This window comes from Apostichopus japonicus, chromosome 12, assembly GCF_037975245.1.
Source record: "Apostichopus japonicus isolate 1M-3 chromosome 12, ASM3797524v1, whole genome shotgun sequence".
Lineage (NCBI taxonomy): Eukaryota > Metazoa > Echinodermata > Holothuroidea > Aspidochirotida > Stichopodidae > Apostichopus > Apostichopus japonicus.
This window is the reverse complement of record NC_092572.1, coordinates 864,078-882,685: the sequence shown is the minus strand read 5'-3', so window position 1 is coordinate 882,685 and position 18,608 is coordinate 864,078. Positions and strand designations below refer to the sequence as shown.

Below are 18,608 nucleotides of genomic sequence, written 5' to 3'. Positions count from 1 at the left end.
GTCACATATATTGTTATCGTCAGTCATTATTGACCAGTACTTCCGTGAGATCTCATGATACTACAACAGGGTTTACATCCGCAATTAAATATTCATCATGTGCGATAGTAGACCCGGGTGTCTCATTGGTATCGATTGGTTTACTCTCTGTAATATATTATTATTATTATGCTGTATATGTTTAGCATAACTTTTAAACACTTTTCATTTCATGCCATTTCTAGTTAACCGTTCTTCACCTAATCAGTTCTCACATATTTTGTCACTGCTATGTTTTGTAATAAGGTTGTCAACGTATTGGAATGTTTTTCTTTTTAGAAGGCAACTTGTTGTTCTCTATGGTTACAATAAGTATGTATGATGTGATCGTCTTTATTCTGTAATGTTTTTATTGACGTCTTGACAAGGCTAGTAGACATAAAATTCAAATACTCTTTTTTCATTCTCTTGAAATTAACAACCTCAAAAGTTTATGATATATTCATATAGATATAGATAACATTAACAGAGTCAGTCAGTTGAAAGCTATAGAACGAAACAACTCTACCGTGGTTAACGTTTCACTAATTTCCTCAATATATAATTTACACATTAACTCATAAGTTTCTTATTCGATAAATTTTATCTTCATATTTTCTTGCTAAAGCTAGTGTAGTAAATGTATCCATTCGATAGATGCCGAAAAGTCAGACTCAGTCTGTAATTATAATAAACAGTAACATACTTGTATGTTATACATTTCTCTACGCTCTCTGCCGTGTACATTGCATATCGTTTCGGTGGCTACCGTAATTTACCCTGATTTTCTGGTAACAAGAGCACAATTTCTCTTCCATTCATCAAGCTTAGATCACATTCAAAGATAAGGAAAATGTAATGACGAATTAACGAATACCTTTCTGTGTGCGTCTGTCTAGTAGATGATTGTGCAATTTTGTTTAAAATGAATAGATTTACAACACTATCGTATAATGCATAAATTGACCAACTAGTTAATTCAATAACGTATCACACTGTTAGCCTCCTCTATATATAATTTCCAGGTTACGATACAATTACGTAATTGGATTCCTTTTTATCTTTTCTTATGTTGTTCTTTATTTCCTTGGACCTATAATCTCAACCAGGATCAGACCGCTGTATCCCATGAACCCTCTCGGCAGACATGACAACAGAGAAAGACTGACAGAGATATAGACCACACTGAAACAAACAGTCATTGGGCCCTATTTTTCTGGACTCTTGGGATCTGCCCGATTGCCCTTGTATTCAGTATGCCCTTGTATTGCTGTACTATAGGTTCACGATCTTTAAATAAATGAATTTGCCTTACATTATGTATTAAGTAACTTTATGGATTAAACAATAGTTCATATTTAGTTTATACTTTAATTATTTTTCAGTATTAAGTTTGTGTGGTTTTTCATATTCTTTTTTCCCTTTTGGAAGAGTATTCCTCCTAACTGCCTACAAAGGCTAAATGGACTGACACACACTAGTAGTATCACTTAGTACACATATGATGTATTCTACAAGGAAATAGCTCACCGTTAGGTTTACATAGCGCACGTCGTTATTGAATATATAACAAGGTTGAAAGGAAAAGTGAAAGATATTAACCACTTAACGACAAATTGTTAACAACCGAACAGAAATCGCGTGATTCTAATATTTGTCATTTGTTATTGCTTTAACATTGTTGTAATTTCGGTCGTATATAGAAACGAGTTTGTTTCCATTCATAGCTGTTATAACATACAATGAAAGATTAAACGCATAAAAATGTTAATATCATTACCAATATGGTCATGTATGATATTGAGAATTCATTCTTCTTAGCAAAGAGAATTTATAAATGATAAATATGACCCTAATGAAAAGTAGTTCTTTTCCAAGTTAAATGTTTTCTACCCACCTCCCTCATTTATTTAGTTTTTAGAGTTATCACAATGCGTTGTCAATACGAATAATATTTACCTGCTTAACTTATTACATCCTTTAATTGATTCCTTTATCCATTAAATGCATCCGGTTCTTCCGCCTCTCCCTGCCTCTCACGTATGAACATGTCATTCAGGAGTCTATCTCAGAATTTAACCAAATTTCAACGAAACACGAATAAAAAGAAACTACAAACAAAGTTGTCAAACTATTAGTATAGAAACCAAAAATGAAAGCATTCTGCGTGACATAAAATTGACAAGACAGAACTTTCCACAGAGGAGATAATCCAACTGAAAAGAATATTAAATATTCCAATTGCAAAGAAGCAAAAACCTGCAAGAGAGTAGACTACGGAAAACTGCTAATGTTAGAACAATCAGTACTCGGATATTATTGCCTTAATATAAAACTGAAATGAAGATATTTTTGAACAACTCTTAACAAAAGCTACACCCTCTTTTACAGCATGAGCGTTTAGTATAGTTTGACGCAATGATACTACTGTGCTTAGTCAACGATTCTGATTTGATATCCAAAAATTAATCACTCATTAATTATGAACGTATTAATCTGTGAAGGATTGTGTTACCGTTAATATAAATATACAATTTGAAACACATATTTGTTGATAAAGAGAAAATTTCAGATAATCCGTTCAACATGTCGAATATTTTATTGGATCGATTATCACCCACAACACCCTGCTGAATGCTGACATCATGTGAGTTATTTACCCTATAGCTTAGTTTAACATTAATGGTAACGCCAAAAACAGAGTGAAATAGATGGGGCAAGTCCATTAAAATAGTCGACTGAGGGTTAAAACTTTCTTTCTCTGTGCAAGGATTATCAGACAGCCTGCTAAATACTAACATCGTGTGACTTAATTATAATATGCATCGTGTAACATTAACGGTGACTCCAACCAGGACAACAATAGATGGCGCAACAAGAGTCAATTGACAGTTAAAAACACGTTCCTCTTTCGTTCTATATGCTAACGTTGTCAGTAGATCATTTTTTTTTTTACCAACAATGACACTGTTTCCTGTAAGGGAAGTTGTTTTCAGAAAACATCGATGGTCTGCAGCAGAGATGGGCATGGAATTAATCTTGCAATGTGCAATGTTTATAACAAACTCATGTGTCTCTACACTTCAAAGTGCAACATTGAGTGTAGACTAAATTTATAGGGGTTGAAAAGCCCGAGGGCTCCGAAAATTACAAACGGGTCGCACATAATCCATTTTCACTTTGTTGTACAGCCAAATATGAGTAACGTTCCAAAATATTTTGCTGTTAAGTGTTAACATACAATTTGACAATTTTATTTAAACGAAATATATTCCACACTGCAACTTGAAAACCTCATCTCAATATTTTGCTCCATTACATTGGAAGGTGGTGGTGTCCTGGCAAAAGATTTACCTAAGATATAATGTCGAATATTTACTTAGATGTCAAAGAAGATACCTTTTCGTTCACGCTGTATAACGTAGCAATATATAGTAAATATACCGCAAATTAAGGCCAAAAGAATCGCAACGTTCAATACAAGTTCGTGAGAATTGGTTAGGATTGAGTATTAGATAAAACATTTTATACAAGGTAATGAACCCCCTCCGTGTCACGGCTTTAGTACATTTTATGTGTGTCAATCCTACCAGCACTTGGTTCGCTTGTAAATTTTTAAGAACCTGAGGATTTTACTAAACACCTCATCATCCTTTAAGAAGACATATCAAACCGTCGAGGATGAAGACGCCCCCTTTGGAGGTGAAACATGCTCGAATATTTATGTTAAAGCACCGTATCTCACACATATTGAATGGAACAATACATTCACACGAAACGATCTAAGGCTGAACCTTCGTTATCCTCTGTAGAGAGGGTACTGAACGTATCTATTGAAATGTTTTTAACATTTGTATGTGCAGCTGTAGTTATGTTAAGTCATCTACACTTAATTGTAGTGCATCAACTACACAATCATGGGAATGACAACTGAGAAATGTACGTATACCACCCATAAATCTTCAAAACAATGTGCATTGATTGTACTGTGTCTTAATATGTTATGCTCCCGCTTTGAAGGACTAAAAAGATCATTGGTCAAACCGGAATTCGAATACCATGATCAACTAGAAATTGTGGTTAAGATAAATCGATCGCAACTACCATGTCCTTGATGATCAGCGTGTTAGCAAAGTCCTTGCATTTCATTATGTATTTATCAAATTCATTAAATAATATGAAAATATGGTACCATTCGCGACTATGAATGTATTGAGCCCTGGGGACCACCGCCCTAATGTTCTTCTTTGATGTGAGCACATTGAAATGAAAATATCTGATACAAGAGCACTCTGCCGTCAATGATCCGGTTTAAAGGGAGAGTGTTTTGGATATATCATGTTTGCAGGGTATTCACAGTTTGGGCTGTATTGACCCAAACTGAGCTTGGACCTTCAGCAAAAACAATATGACAATTATGTTCCGCCGGCGGCGTTTGCACCAGGCGTGTAAAGGCGGGTTTTAGTAGGACCGCACCGGACATATCAAAACCTTCGTTCGTATGACAAGTGCACTGGTCAGAGGGAGCTAGAGGAACTCATCAACGTGGAATGCAGCACGTATCAGGCCTCTACAAATACGGTCGCCAACTCGCCATTAGCGTTGGCGAATTTTAGCGTTGGCGAATAGGAAATGCACTTCGCTCGACATTTTGGAGAGTGACTCGTGGGCTAGTCAAACCTTGATATTAGCAAGGCTATCCTTACAAGCAGATAAAGCTATCCTTACTCAATGTGAAGTAACTCTGTAAAATGGTTCGCTATATGCATGTTTTTTTTATTTTCCGGCATTTTCATTTGCGTAGGTTGTGCACAAACTTCAAGGAGCATTTATAAACCAATGAAAAATGTTTATTAAACATCGATATCATGGCGGCTTGGTTATGCGAAGACAACCCCGATACAAAGTAAAGTAAAGTTCCAGCGTCCCAAGTAGACTACTTACAGTAAAGATGTGGACATCCCCATCTGAAGTTAAAATATAAGACCATTACATGATTACTATAAACAAAACTTTAACAATGTGTAAACACTTTATTCCGGCAAAAGACCTCTTTAGAGTAGATATGCAGAAAATCCAGCTCGAAATGCACGATTAACTGTCATTTATGTAAAACATTTTTGACGACAAAGCATGGAACTGTCGAGTTGGTAAGGCTTCACTATGTCATACACTAACAACGGTAGCATAATATGTATGTATTTAAGATCCTCCTGCAAGCAGGAACTCGAGAAGAAGCCTCATTGGCTTATCAAAGCCGCAAGTTGACCGAAGTCAGTCTCTTAGATTATAATAATAATAATAATTTATTTTGTAACGCGTAAAATCCACAAAAGTGCTCTAAAACGCTATGTAACAGCAAATAAAGAAATATAAAAATATGACACAAAATATGTAGTAAAAATGCAGAATTAAATACAATATAAATGAGTATGAAAAATAAAAAGCATTCACGTTTGAGTATTGCACATGAAAGAAATTTAATACACAGTTTAAAAATTGCAGTAATGCTGTCTAAAAAGGAAGGTTTTCAGCTTTGATTTGAAGGTCGTAAGACTAGAAACAGTTCTGAGTTCAGCAGGCAGCTCATTCCAGAGGCGTGGCCCAGCCACTCAAAAAGCTCTATTCCCATAGCTGTTTGTTTTGGTGATCGGAACCTCCAGACGACTATGACCAGCAGAACGTAGGGCTCTTGTTGGTTGATAAAGACGGATCAGATCTTGCAGGTATGGAGGTGTCATGTTGTTCTGGCACTTAAACACAAGAAGAAGGACTTTGAACCTAATCCGCTGAGATACTGGCAGCCAATGAAGTTCATGCAATACTGGGGTAATATGACTAGATGTTCTTGTTAGTGTAACGATCCTTGCTGCTATGTTTTGGAGCCTTTGCAGTCGTTTTATTTGTTTAACTGGTGATTCATATTTAACGTCCATGATTATGAATTGTCAATTGTCAACAACTCTGTAACTGGACGACTTACATTAATCTTGGAGTGACTCGAACTGGAGACTTGTGATTGGAAGGCACCGGCGTTAACTACTGAGCTAACAATCCCATTAGGTTCGTTCACAAACACGTGAAGAGAAAGTGTTCGTGTCAGAATACCAAAACACTTAAGGTGGCCAAACATCTCCTAAATTATTACTTGAGGTATTTTTTCTGCATGTTATCGATCATTATTTGCAAAATATACCACAATTGAAGGAGTTTGAGACAAACTTGCTGTTATCGCTGCCATGATTTTTTGGCAAAGATTTTCTCTCAACACCAAGTGCAAGTGGAAGATATATGCTTTGTCAGCGTGTCAGCTTAGATTTCATCGGTTTTGTTCCTACATTAATTTTTTTAAATATTTTATGGATGCCTACTGCGATGAAATGATATAGGCTTGTGCATTATGATGATAGTGTTAAAATATCTACGTGATGACAGTATGGTCCATCTTATAGGTACCGTAGAATGGCTTTTCACAAAACTACCAATTTTGACATTTAACCCGTATGGAATTCCACAGCGCCTTGTTTTACCAAGGGCAATCCACATGCTAAGTTGGTAAATCAACAAAATATTACTTAAGAGTCATTACTTTTCCTCCTTTTCACCCTTCCTAAGATATCTTGCCTACAAGCAGTTTAAAAGATTATAACATTTTGACCTCTGATGACCTGGAATGACCTTTTACTTTTACAAAAACAAATAGGTTTTTCTACCTAATATGGGTTACCCACATGTTAGTTATGAATTTAATCGAAGTTTCAATTATTGAGATATCGAGTAAGCGTCACATACACACGCCATCATCATCTCATATATTCCTTTGGCCTTCGGCAAGGAATACAAAAATGTGATATTTTGCGTATTGCTACCAAAAATAAAATTATAAATATCTTTCAACTATTGCACGAATTATACCGACAAGATGTGAAATCATAAGCTATGTAACATGACGTGAACTGAACGACTGTGAGAGCATTGCTTTGTGACATTCGAAACCAAAAACATCACGTGGTGATATGGATAACACAGTACTGGTAGTGAGATATATATTATGTCCAGTAATTAGGTGACATACAATAATCAGTAAAACTTGTTTACATAACATTTGTTCAGAATATCGTCACAAATATTACAAGGTCGTTAAAAATAAAAACTTTCTCTGATGTCCGTCTTTCATATTTACACTTCATTGAGGGATGACCAGGCCCGAGTTAACAGTACGCAGATAAGATTTGTTTGTTGGGTCAATATGAAATTGTTGCGAAAGACCATACCAGCACATAGGTCGTGATAATACTCAATTTGTGAATTTGGTTTGATAGTCACTGTGGAACGATTTTTTTAGTACGTTTTTAGTACATTATGTCTGTAGTGATCATCACCCTTTTGCATAATGGACTTGCCCACATCCCTGCGTAATCAGCAGTACTCTTCTCGCTTAATCTTCTAGCGTGACGGCACTTGCATACAAGATTTGATACCGGAGAGTTGTACCTATCATCAGCCTTTTTAACGACTACATATCAACGCTATATTCATCAGTAGCTGGAGCGTAATTAGTGGAGATTTTATACAGTCAAGGCATCATCATTCATCTCTTCATATTCGAGCTACATAGCCATCACAGTACTGTACACGCAGCTGTAGCGAGCAAGTTCAGACCCTAGCATATTTACAGAATTATTACTACTAGCGAGCAATTATTACGTTTCGGACAAGTAACCGAATTATTATATAAATAAACATTTATCAGTTAGGAAGAGCAGTGAGTTACTACGAAGGACGGGCCTGGATTAAGTGTCAGTCTGAATGGAGGCTCCATTACGTGAGCCACGTTTTACTGTATACACCCGAACTGTTTGGACCCGAACTTCGAGTGGACACTGCGAATTGCGGAATATCGAAGGAGCAAAGTAACATAAGTTTGGGGGTGAGTTTATTATTTATCTTAGCCTTCAACATGTCATTGCAAAATTAGTTACCATGGTCGAAAACATTTGGGAAAATTGATGAAGTGATCCCCATTTTGAAATTCAATTTGATCACAGTGATAGTTGTCCGAAGGAGGAAAAAGAAGGAAGAAATATCATCACCATTATAATCGTCTACGTGTTCATAACCCTCGTGTTTAACATCATCTTTATTGCCTTCTTTCTCGTTATTTCCATAGTCAATGACAACGTCATCACCAACAATATTACAATCTCTTAATGTTACCGTCATCAAAAGAACTGAAGATTGAATTAGTCAGTGAAACCTCTAATATAGTTTGCATTGAAAATATCTTAACAAAATTCACTCTGGAAGATGCATGTTTGTCACACCTGAACATCATCCTAACCAGCAGTCATTGCTTCATTGCGTGGAAGAAGGACCAAAGCCATATTCATTCTAATACAGTAATACTGTAACTACAAGTAAGGGCAAACCAATAATACACACGATGGCAGTTCAATTATGTTCTTTTTACTTTGTCAAATGCATGTGCTAAACATGTAACAATGGGGAGCAATGTAACACCTCGTTAAAAGTGAAACGGGAAATTGTACTCTCATTGTAAATTGGACGTTTTAAATTATAGGAAAAGGTGTTGTTAGCTAACGAATTGTAAATAATTATTGTATTGCGTAACCAATATTGCATTACCTTTCATTGATTGATTACTGTAATCCTTATCAGAACCCTAAAACTAGTAGATACATTATCGATATTAAAATATAACACATTGAAATAAAATTAGGCTGGAAGTTTTTCACTGTACTTGATTTTCCAACTCAATACGATTTTCAATATATATATATATATATATATATATATATATATATATATATATATATATATGTGTGTGTGTGTGTGTATGTGTGTGTGTGTGTGTGTGTGTGTGTGTGTGTGTGTGTATATATATATAAATATATAAACGTTGTCTCAAAACAAGTGCTGACATTTCGTCATCTTACTGTCACCATGTTTTACTTACCAATAACACACCGAGTCCACTTGATTAATGCGTTAAGTGTCTGTCGATATAGCATCGCCTAGTCCACCATATGTATACATATAATATATGGTGTACGTATGTTGTCTTAGTTAGCATACGTCATCTTGTATCGGGTACAGTACTCGCCCAACTCAATCGGAAACAGAAATTGAAAGTATGTTGTCTCGTGTTCCGTCCGTGCTTGGGCGTTACTTCTTGACGTAGTAATGAAATGAGATATTTTTTTCATGCAGGTTGACAAAATAGCCAAATTTATCTACTTCAATATTTAAAACAAAGGTTACATTCGGTAAAAAAAAAACACACGCAATGATTACAATGATAACCCTTGGATGGTTTTCAGACCTGATTCAGATGAGATTATCCGTCATAATTCAGCAGAGGCGGATGCAGGTTTTGTGACAGGGGGATCCGACTGGTCCAGACGCGCCTAAACGTAAGACTATCTAAGCGAAGCGCCACCATCGGTTGACGCGGATCGTATCAGACAATTTTTGGCGTTACAAACTCCGAGATGGCCGGAAACGGCACTTCCCGAGTATTCTAAGCTGCATGTACCTAGCCTGAAAATATGGATCTCATGTCTGCAATTTCTCAATTGATGAGAAAAAAAAAACAATCTTTGAAATATGGTAATACATATCAGAGGAGTTGCGATGATACAAAAATCATAATGCCTTTAGCCCCCAACCCCCCTCCCGTTCCGTCACCACTGTTTGACGCAGGGCCAGATCCAGGATTCTCGAAGGGTGAGGGGTTTGGCCTTCAGTGATCCTAGGGTCTAAGGGGAATGGGTTTCCCTCTATCCATTGTGAAATTCTTGGATATTTAAGTACAACAGGGAACCCCATTCAATTTAGCCATGCAAAGTGCCTCCCTCTTTTTTTTCTCTATTTTTCCTCTTTTTTCCCTTTTTTTGGCCAAGAGCAGGGGGGTCCGGATCCCCTGGACCCCCCCACTCTGGATCCGCGCCTGTTCAGTATGAGCGTAAAGCGATACCAATACCATTCAATTGAATATATTCGATGATATCTTCCTGTAAGTGATTTTGCCAAACGAAATAAAACAAATACTTCAGTCGAACAATGACTAGAAAATCAAAGACTGAAATAAATCAGTACATCAAACGCTGGGGATATTAGTAATTAAAATAGTAAGTGAAAGATAACGTTTCCGTTGTGTTTCACGGTTATAATATTACTATAAGCTGATTTCACTTTAACATCGTTACATGAGAATTGTATCATATAAACGCTTCCGTCGTGTACATAGTGCTTGCAATACAATGAACGTCATGACACGATTAAGGTCAATATTATTTGCTCTTCTCAGCCTGTCGTTTATTTTCTGCGGTAAGTAAATTCGGTGCATTAAAATCTGATAGAAAATAAATGATAGTATAACATTATCTACAATGAAATTGCGCTATACGTTTCGTTTGCAGACGACCAAGAACAATCAACTTGCATTTGTGACGAACTAGTTTACAGTCAGTCTTTTCCGACCTCCGTATGTAATGCCAGGTCGTGTGATCATGTCTGCCTTGTTTGCCCGGTTTATACAGAAAATAATGTGGAATGGTTCAATTCTGAGACTAACATTGCTCACGGAGCGATTTACTTGGGGGGACGTGTTGGAGAAAGCGTAAATAGCTGCCATGAGACGAATGCTTCGTTGAGTGTGAAACCTTGTGAAGATGAGAATGAATCCTTTATTCGATGTCAACAGGGAGAGAAAGTGTTGGCCAAATTTACACTCATATGTGAAATAGACGGTGAGTTGATTACATTGCTTCTGTAAGTGACTATGAATTTATAATATTTAATTACAAGCTGAATTTACCAGTGCTGTGGCCGAGAGGATAAAGGCGGTGGCATTTGAAGCAATGAAGCTTAGCAATCGGGAGGTTCGATTCCTGGGTCATAGTAAAGTGGGTTTTTCCTACAAGAGCAATCTACGGTTTTCCCATCTGAAATGACTTTCTAAATTGAAAAGATTCCAAATTTGAGTTTAAATGTTGAATTGGAAGCCACCCGACGTGTAAGTTGTAATCCATAAGCCTTTGCGGGTTTCTCCCACATTTGTGGTCGCTTAAGCGTCGTAAAAATAACTGCTGATTATTATTTTTATTATAGAAAATTACCTCTCTTATAGAAAAGCAAAGCAAAATGTGCTCATTTTAAAAAATATGTTAGTAATATGGGAGTAAGTTGAAGTGTTTATGTAGCTCGTTTTATTTTCTTTATTCTGCAGACAAAGTTGAAAGTCCAGGAGATCCGCCTGGAAAATTTATCTTCAATTAAAAATAAAATGATATTCCGTCATGATAACATAACAACATATCTTAATAAAAATGATACAGTTTATTCTGGAAGTTATATTCAAATTTTAGTGGCAATGAAAGTAAACGTAACTGTTACTTTTCTTTCTCTTCAGACAACGATAATAATCAGAGAGATCCACATGGTAAAATCAGTTTCAATAAAAAAAAACTAATTCAGCTCCCTTTGATCATAATATACAATTTATTTTATTAAGAATGTGTTCATCGAGTACTGGAAGCGAAACTCATTTGTTTTTTACATTTTTTTCCTTTTCTGCAGACAAAGATAATATTCAGGGAGATCCACATGGTAAATTGATTTTCAATAAAAATCTAATTAATATTCCCTTTAATAACAATACACAATGTATTATAATAAGTGTTCATCGTGTACTGGAAAGCACACTCAGTTTTTAGTGGAAACGGTAGAAAACATAAATATGAGAAATACCCTAAGAGATTTCTTTTCTTGTATACTTGTTGCAATAAAACATTTTGTTTCCATAATCAGCAATCATCTTTAGAGATAGTGTAAAAGAGATGAAATATGGATAACTGTGTAACAACGCACTGGCGTTAGTCTTCGAAAGTCTTCAACAGGTGTTGCCATTAGTATCAATAAACCGTTTTTGCAAATGTAAATGACTTCTTATAATATTCTAATGAGACATATAATATTTCACTGATATTGATACAAGGAATGTCAGCGAGTCCATATTATGTGTAGCATAAATAAATCATATACAAAATATGATATTTATTATTTAATGTAGAGAAAGTGCAACGTGGCTCTAATCATTTGCTAGATATGAATTCAATGTTATTTCCCATTTCTAAGAAAGAACCTAAAGCTAGCACATATCCTCAGTCTGACTATTCAATAAATTAAAATTCAAACTGAAAACCAAGTAATTTTAGAAAACGATCGTCTCTCTCTTTTCCCTTAGTGACAGATGCAGTGCCTGTAACAACGGGTAAACAGAGTTGTTCTTTTCGTTCATTTTTTTTTGCTAACTACGGATGTGACGAGAGCATAAATCAAAATGATATATATCTAATATGAGTTTTAAGGGATATAGACATAGTAGGCGGCCTACACCATAGCTGCAGCTTTGTCAGTTCTAATTACCTCATCTCCACTTTACTATCCAGTAGCACTGCTGTATGTAAGCATCAACACTGCTGGATGCCGCCAACCCCCTACTGCAGTGAGAAATTTTCAATCTCAACTAAATAACTGTTCAAAACATATTACGGAATGCATGTATACATGTGTCAATAGGATACAGTATGTCTTTAGTTATCAGCAATCCACGAAGTGTCCTAATTATCAGGATGGAACGAAGTGAAAAATTAAAGAAATTAAAGTAAAAATAATCGCTTGTGAATCAAGAATTATCATTTGACATAGTACCTCATTCACTGATATTTTAAAATAATCCATTTTATTTTTCCATTTCCTGTATACAGATAATCATCCCAATGTGACATTAACAATGTATATCATCACCGTTGGAGTAACAATTTCTATAGCTGTAGGCTGTGGTCTCACGTTTGCGTTACTTTTCTCCCTGCAAAAACGTAAGTTAAACCCAATGATATATATATATATATATATATATATATATATATATATATAAATATATATATATTTATATATATATATATATATATATATATATATATATATATATATATATATACTTGATTGTGGTATGAGATATATAGTTCATATATATTACGACCATACCATGCTACTATAACTTCTTTGCTTATTTATAAGTTATTTACAATTCATAAAGTATCTACTAGCTTCCGCCCGTTCCTTTCCTCTTCTGAACGTGTTTTCAATACTAACGTAATGAAACAGAGACTTAACATTTACATACATATCTTCCAAGGCCGTCTTACTCAACACCAAACCTTCTTTCAAGATCATAGCTGTGCAATAAGTATCGACAATATATCTTTATCATATTAGCTCTGTAACCCTAAAATAGCCTTGATTACAATGCCAGTATCATGTACATGATAACTGGTGTTTTGTAATCTTGTTTGAAAAGTATTGCAATTCTCTGAACATATATATATATATATATATATATGCAAATTGCTCCGATTTTAACATAGAAAAGAAAACAATACTATTAGTGAATTATTGGGAGTTGAATTCTGTGTTTTGTTTTTAATTGAGAGTTTACTGTTTCTGTTGAACGAGTATTGACCTGAATGCAGAATGTAGACTACATATCAAACTTTCACGAAAGTGAGTTAATATACTCCTTGCCTAAAACGAAAATAAAAGTAGTTTGTTTGTGATGAGATCGATTCCCTGAATAACTGCATTTGTATGTGTGTGCTATGTAATCCTTGAAATCCACAAAGTATTCTTAGAACAGTGTGAAGTTAGCTGTATTGACAATAAAGTGAAACTGCGCCATCCAAAAAGAGAAAACACATATGTAACGTTGTACGTAACTACTAAATTGTGAACTAAAATTTATAAAAATGTAAGAAAATAATTACTTCTTTCCTAGTCTTCTAGCAAAACACATATGCAAAATTATCCTTTCTTTACGCAGGTTTAGTTTTGATAAGATCCATCAACGCTGTTATGTTTACAGTTATGTTTAGAGCTACTTAGATTACGTTGCCTTTGAAGCCAATGAAACTATATAGCGCCCCCTATTAACGAAAAAACGTGATTATGAAAGGAGTAAGAAAGAAAAAGCTCTGGTGTATTATAAGCTCAATCTGCAGAACAGAGGTTCAACCAGCTAAAGATGGTTATAAAATTCTCTTTTCTAACGAGGCATAGATGTATTTCAACCGTTCAGGTCAATACAAGGTCAATCAGGGTACCGCGTGTAGTTTACGATCACTTAGACGTTCTTGTGTCTTCTTTTTAAACCGAAATATTAAAACCTAAAATTGAATGCCGTTCTTGCAACTTCGTCAAGTTAACTTTCATAATGCTTCGAAATGGCGACGAATTCAAAGGTCACAATTTGGTTTAAAGCAAAGACATTCCGAGACGAACGTTGTGTGGTGTTTGGCATAGTTTGCTAACTCCGACCTCTACAGTATGTGAACTTCGACAGGTAGATCGACTTAGACGAATAGCGCGACGGATTAATTCTTTGTAGTGCTCGACATTTTGTACTGTAATCGACATAACTAGTTTGCTAACTTCGACATTAAATTTCGACATGGCATACTTTGCTTTATTCGACACACACTGAAGAACACACCTACATGTCGAATATTTACATAACTGTAACATGTGCTTCTTGTCTACTTTTGCATTTCTATCTTACACCAAACTGTTGATTTAAAATTTAAAAAGTTTTTTTTTTTCAAATCCATATTGATTCTTCTTTAGTACAGGATTAATATAAATAGCCAAAATAGGACAATGTAGAGATGATTCGACATCCCGTTATTGTGATTATTCGTCAACCCAAATATAGAATTTATGTAAATATAACGAACATTAAATGTATATCTTATGCAATGTCAATATGTTTACCTCCTGCTCTAAAATAAATATCACGTGACGTCTGAATTTCTTGTAGTGCCAATAGGGATGTATTTATATATATAAATCACATGTGGTCGATTCGACACGGACAATGAAGCTTTATTCGACATATTTGCCATCTAATAATACCATTCATTTACTTTATTAGTTATTTCATGAATACTTCAATAGAAGTTTAAGGGTGTATAGGTTTAGGGAGTGTTAGCTCATTGGTTGACGTCGGTGTCTTTCAATCATAAGTTCCCGAGTTCGAGTCACTCCAAGATTAATGTATGTCGTCCAGATACAGAGTTGTTGACAATTGACAATTCATAATCATGGACGTAAAAACTATGAATCTAAGAGAATGACTTCGGTCAGCTTGTGGCGTAATAAGCCAAAGATGGCTTCTTCGTGAGTTCCTGCTTGCAGGAGGATCTAAATACCTAACAGAGAAGGACTAAGATTTACTTCAGCTAAAAATAACCGAATTACTATTCGTTAGAGATAATGTTGATATATTCGACAGAGCCGATGAAGGTTTATTCGACATTATGTTTACGTATTATAGTCCCTTGTTTTCACATGCATAACACATGCAGTAATATTTAAAGAAATTAATGGCGGTATTACCCACCATCTGAGGGAGATAAGGCGGAATGATTGTTATTCAAAGTAGTGAACAGGTTGTTACCACAGACACATAGTTGTGAGAGTTCCATTTTGTTTCAGCTCGTTTATACAAAAGTCCATTTTCCCGCAAGTAGTAGCTAGTTGATGTTCGTACATCATATGATAACATAGTCTGAACAATTCAGGTTTTAAGTACAGAAGCTTACGTGTGTTAATGGGTAACATTTACATGTAAATCAACAAGTCATCACCACGTTCATATTATGTTGTCATGGACGGAAGTCTGATCCCTCGCACCTCAAAGACGAACACTCTCTTTGCTTGTTTCTTACAGCAACTGTACAAACAATAAGAGAAAGCGCTTTAGAAAACATTTGGGTGATTGTGGCTGGTGTTGTCGGGTCCATTTCCAGTTGCCTGTTAGTTTGTGCTTGTTTCACAGTCAGGAAATTTAGATGTAGGTATACGCATTGTACAAACAGTTGAACTTCAATATTATTGAAACTATGAAAATAGTTTAAGCTTTAACGGTTCTTTGTTTGAAAAAGAAAAAGTCAGGTTTCTATTAGTTTACCAAATTTAAAGATATATGAACAAATGTTAACAAACATAATCCCGAGGTGGACATAGAAAGTCAGGTTTGGATAACATTGGTACATTTTTTTCTTTTCATTGGTATCTTCTATAAATAAAAAGCACAGTGTAGTAAAATGAAAGTTCATGCATGAGGCAGAACGAAAGTGTTACCATTTCACAGTCCTATGATTATAAATATCATATAGTAAGTTTGTTCAATGACCTCGACAGTTTACGATTCTGACATTGGATTTATATATTATTTCATACATTAAATAAAGAAGGCGACTGACATGGTGGGGGGGGGGGGTAGACGGTGTAGACGGTGACGTTCATCATTGTATATTACGCTTGGAGTAAATTGCTGCAATGTGCAAAAGAATCAGCCAAGGAAACATCATTGTAGTCAAGATTGGTTTTCTCCTTAGGTAGCGAACGTGTTGAGGGAAATGATCATTTGAGATTTAGACATTGTGTTGTTACCTTTTCGAGCTTCTCTGTAATCGATGGTCACTTTAGAATGTTTAAAAAATATGATGTATTCTTTCTTTCTTCGCTTACAGTGTCAAGAAACCGACGAGGGTGAGTCTTGAGAATAGCATATTCTACTGATTGTTACATGTGAACAGCTCCACTCACACACACCCTCTCTCCCACCCCCCGTCTTTCCTGAACCCAGTCTCTACATTATTTACTACAATTATGATTATCGAATATCTTTACTGTATATAAGACAGCAAATAGAGTTGTTTACATTGATGATACCAAATGTGAATTTTTATTGTTTCCTTCAATTTTGTTTCCTTTTGGTTTAGAAACCAGAGTAGTAGCTCAAGTCATCCAATGAAAGTACTTGATAAAGGACCCTTAGATATCAATCAATCAAGTAAGGGGTATTTTGATTTCAAATCATAATTTAAATATGAGTGATCACATAATACCCTGCACAGGATCCATATTGAATTACATAATAGTGCTTTGAACTGGTATCTTATTGTCATGCTAAATACATTTTAATATATGACACATTAATAAGACACATGAAAAAGACACGTTAATAAGACACATTAATAAGACACGTTAATAAGACACATTAATAACATTGGCCTTGCAGTAATATTTTTATACTAAAATCAATTTTGAATATTACAACAACAAAAAACGTTCTGTATTTCATTGGTATTATTTCATGTTGCTGTACTACAGTCACATGCAGAACTTTATACTCACTATATTCAACATTAAAACAAAGATATGTTTACTACATATTGTATTTTGACAGATGCTATATACCTGTTGCTTCGAAATGTTATACATCAATATTTCTTACCTTGCAATACTTAAACAAAACCGAAAACAATTATAGAAAAATAAATTTACCAAAATATTTACTTAATTTACAGTCAATCAAAAAGGAGGAAGGTAAGCTTTATTTTTCAATTTACTCTAGATTTGTAATTTAGTGTATATTTAAATGCTTTAGTTATATTGATTTCAAAACTAGCAGATAACTTGCATCTTATCAGTAATGACAAATGTTGCTAATACTCTCTTGGTATGCATTATCATGGAATGTCTGAGTTCCTTCGTCGTTTATTTCTGTAGAAGGAAAGAATTACCAGAAATACCTGTTGACGAGGACAACTCGCAGAACTCGCACCATTCTGAAGGAAGTGAACCTAGTAAGTTTACTCAAAATAAATCTAATTTTAAAGAAATGAATCACTGAAGGCATATACTGAACTACAACATTACTACACATCTTAATACAGCCCAGAGTACGTATAGCAGAATACGTTGAGAGAGCCGGTATAACATTACAATCAAAACATTAAGTTAAAATTATTAATATACTGACAAATTACGTGTGAATGTTTTACAGGTTATTTTAATTCATAAATGTCATCCCAAAGAGAATCAATAACTATGATCACATTAGACATCTGACTTACAACACACTTTTGATCTTAAGGTAACGGTATGTATTCGTGATGTATATTTCCTTTACGAGTCTTAATTTCTTGGCAGATTACTATTCTACGGCAGATGCGATTGCAGGAAAAGATCCCCGGATGTTGAGGGAGAAAGATATTTCCATCATCATGAATATCAAGTTGGGAAAAATCTACAAACGATGGATGGGATCTGTCAATCTGGCTGAGGAGACCAATAAGTGTGTTGTAATAACAACACTGACAGGTTTGTGATAACAAAAATCTATAATCCAAGGCTGATGTTAGCGTCATAGTCATATATTGAAAAAGTTAATTAAAACGAAAAGGTGTCTTCATCGCTTTGTTGTATTCGACAACTCGGTGGCTTGAAATGGTAATTCCTCTCATATTTTATATCAATTAAATATTAAACTTATATTAAGCGACCTTGTGCAACATTTTGATAAATAAATGTTAACACGATTTTTTTTTTATAACTGACCTTTTTCTGTATTTTATTCAGAAAAGCTCATTAGAAAGAAAGAAATTCATTGGGAGGCTTACATCAGAAAATGTCTCGAATTACCAGCATCGAACCATCTAGCA

The 18,608-nt window shown here is 34.9% G+C and overlaps 1 protein-coding gene and 1 long non-coding RNA gene across 13 annotated transcripts in view; one reads left to right on the top strand and one right to left on the bottom strand.

The window, feature by feature from the left end:
* LOC139977535 (uncharacterized) overlaps positions 1-18,608 on the bottom strand; it is a 106,428-nt gene that overhangs the window by 15,299 nt on the left and 72,521 nt on the right. The window lies entirely within an intron of this gene.
* LOC139977523 (ephrin type-A receptor 3-like) overlaps positions 10,274-18,608 on the top strand; it is a 57,345-nt gene continuing 49,010 nt past the window's right edge. For 2 of the 12 annotated variants that reach the window (XM_071986886.1, XM_071986887.1), the window contains exons 1-4: positions 10,296-10,368; positions 10,461-10,790; positions 11,453-11,482; positions 12,287-12,313. In XM_071986886.1, coding sequence (XP_071842987.1) covers positions 10,302-10,368; positions 10,461-10,790; positions 11,453-11,482; positions 12,287-12,313 — 454 coding nt within the window. In that variant the 5' untranslated portion in view covers positions 10,296-10,301. Of the gene's footprint in view, positions 10,369-10,460; positions 10,791-11,452; positions 11,483-11,619; positions 11,650-12,286; positions 12,314-12,809; positions 12,921-15,826; positions 15,950-16,631; positions 16,651-16,883; positions 16,955-17,471; positions 17,491-17,673; positions 17,751-18,608 lie in introns of all 12 variants that reach the window. The other 10 variants (XM_071986878.1, XM_071986882.1, XM_071986879.1 and 7 more) reach the window with 10 other exon arrangements.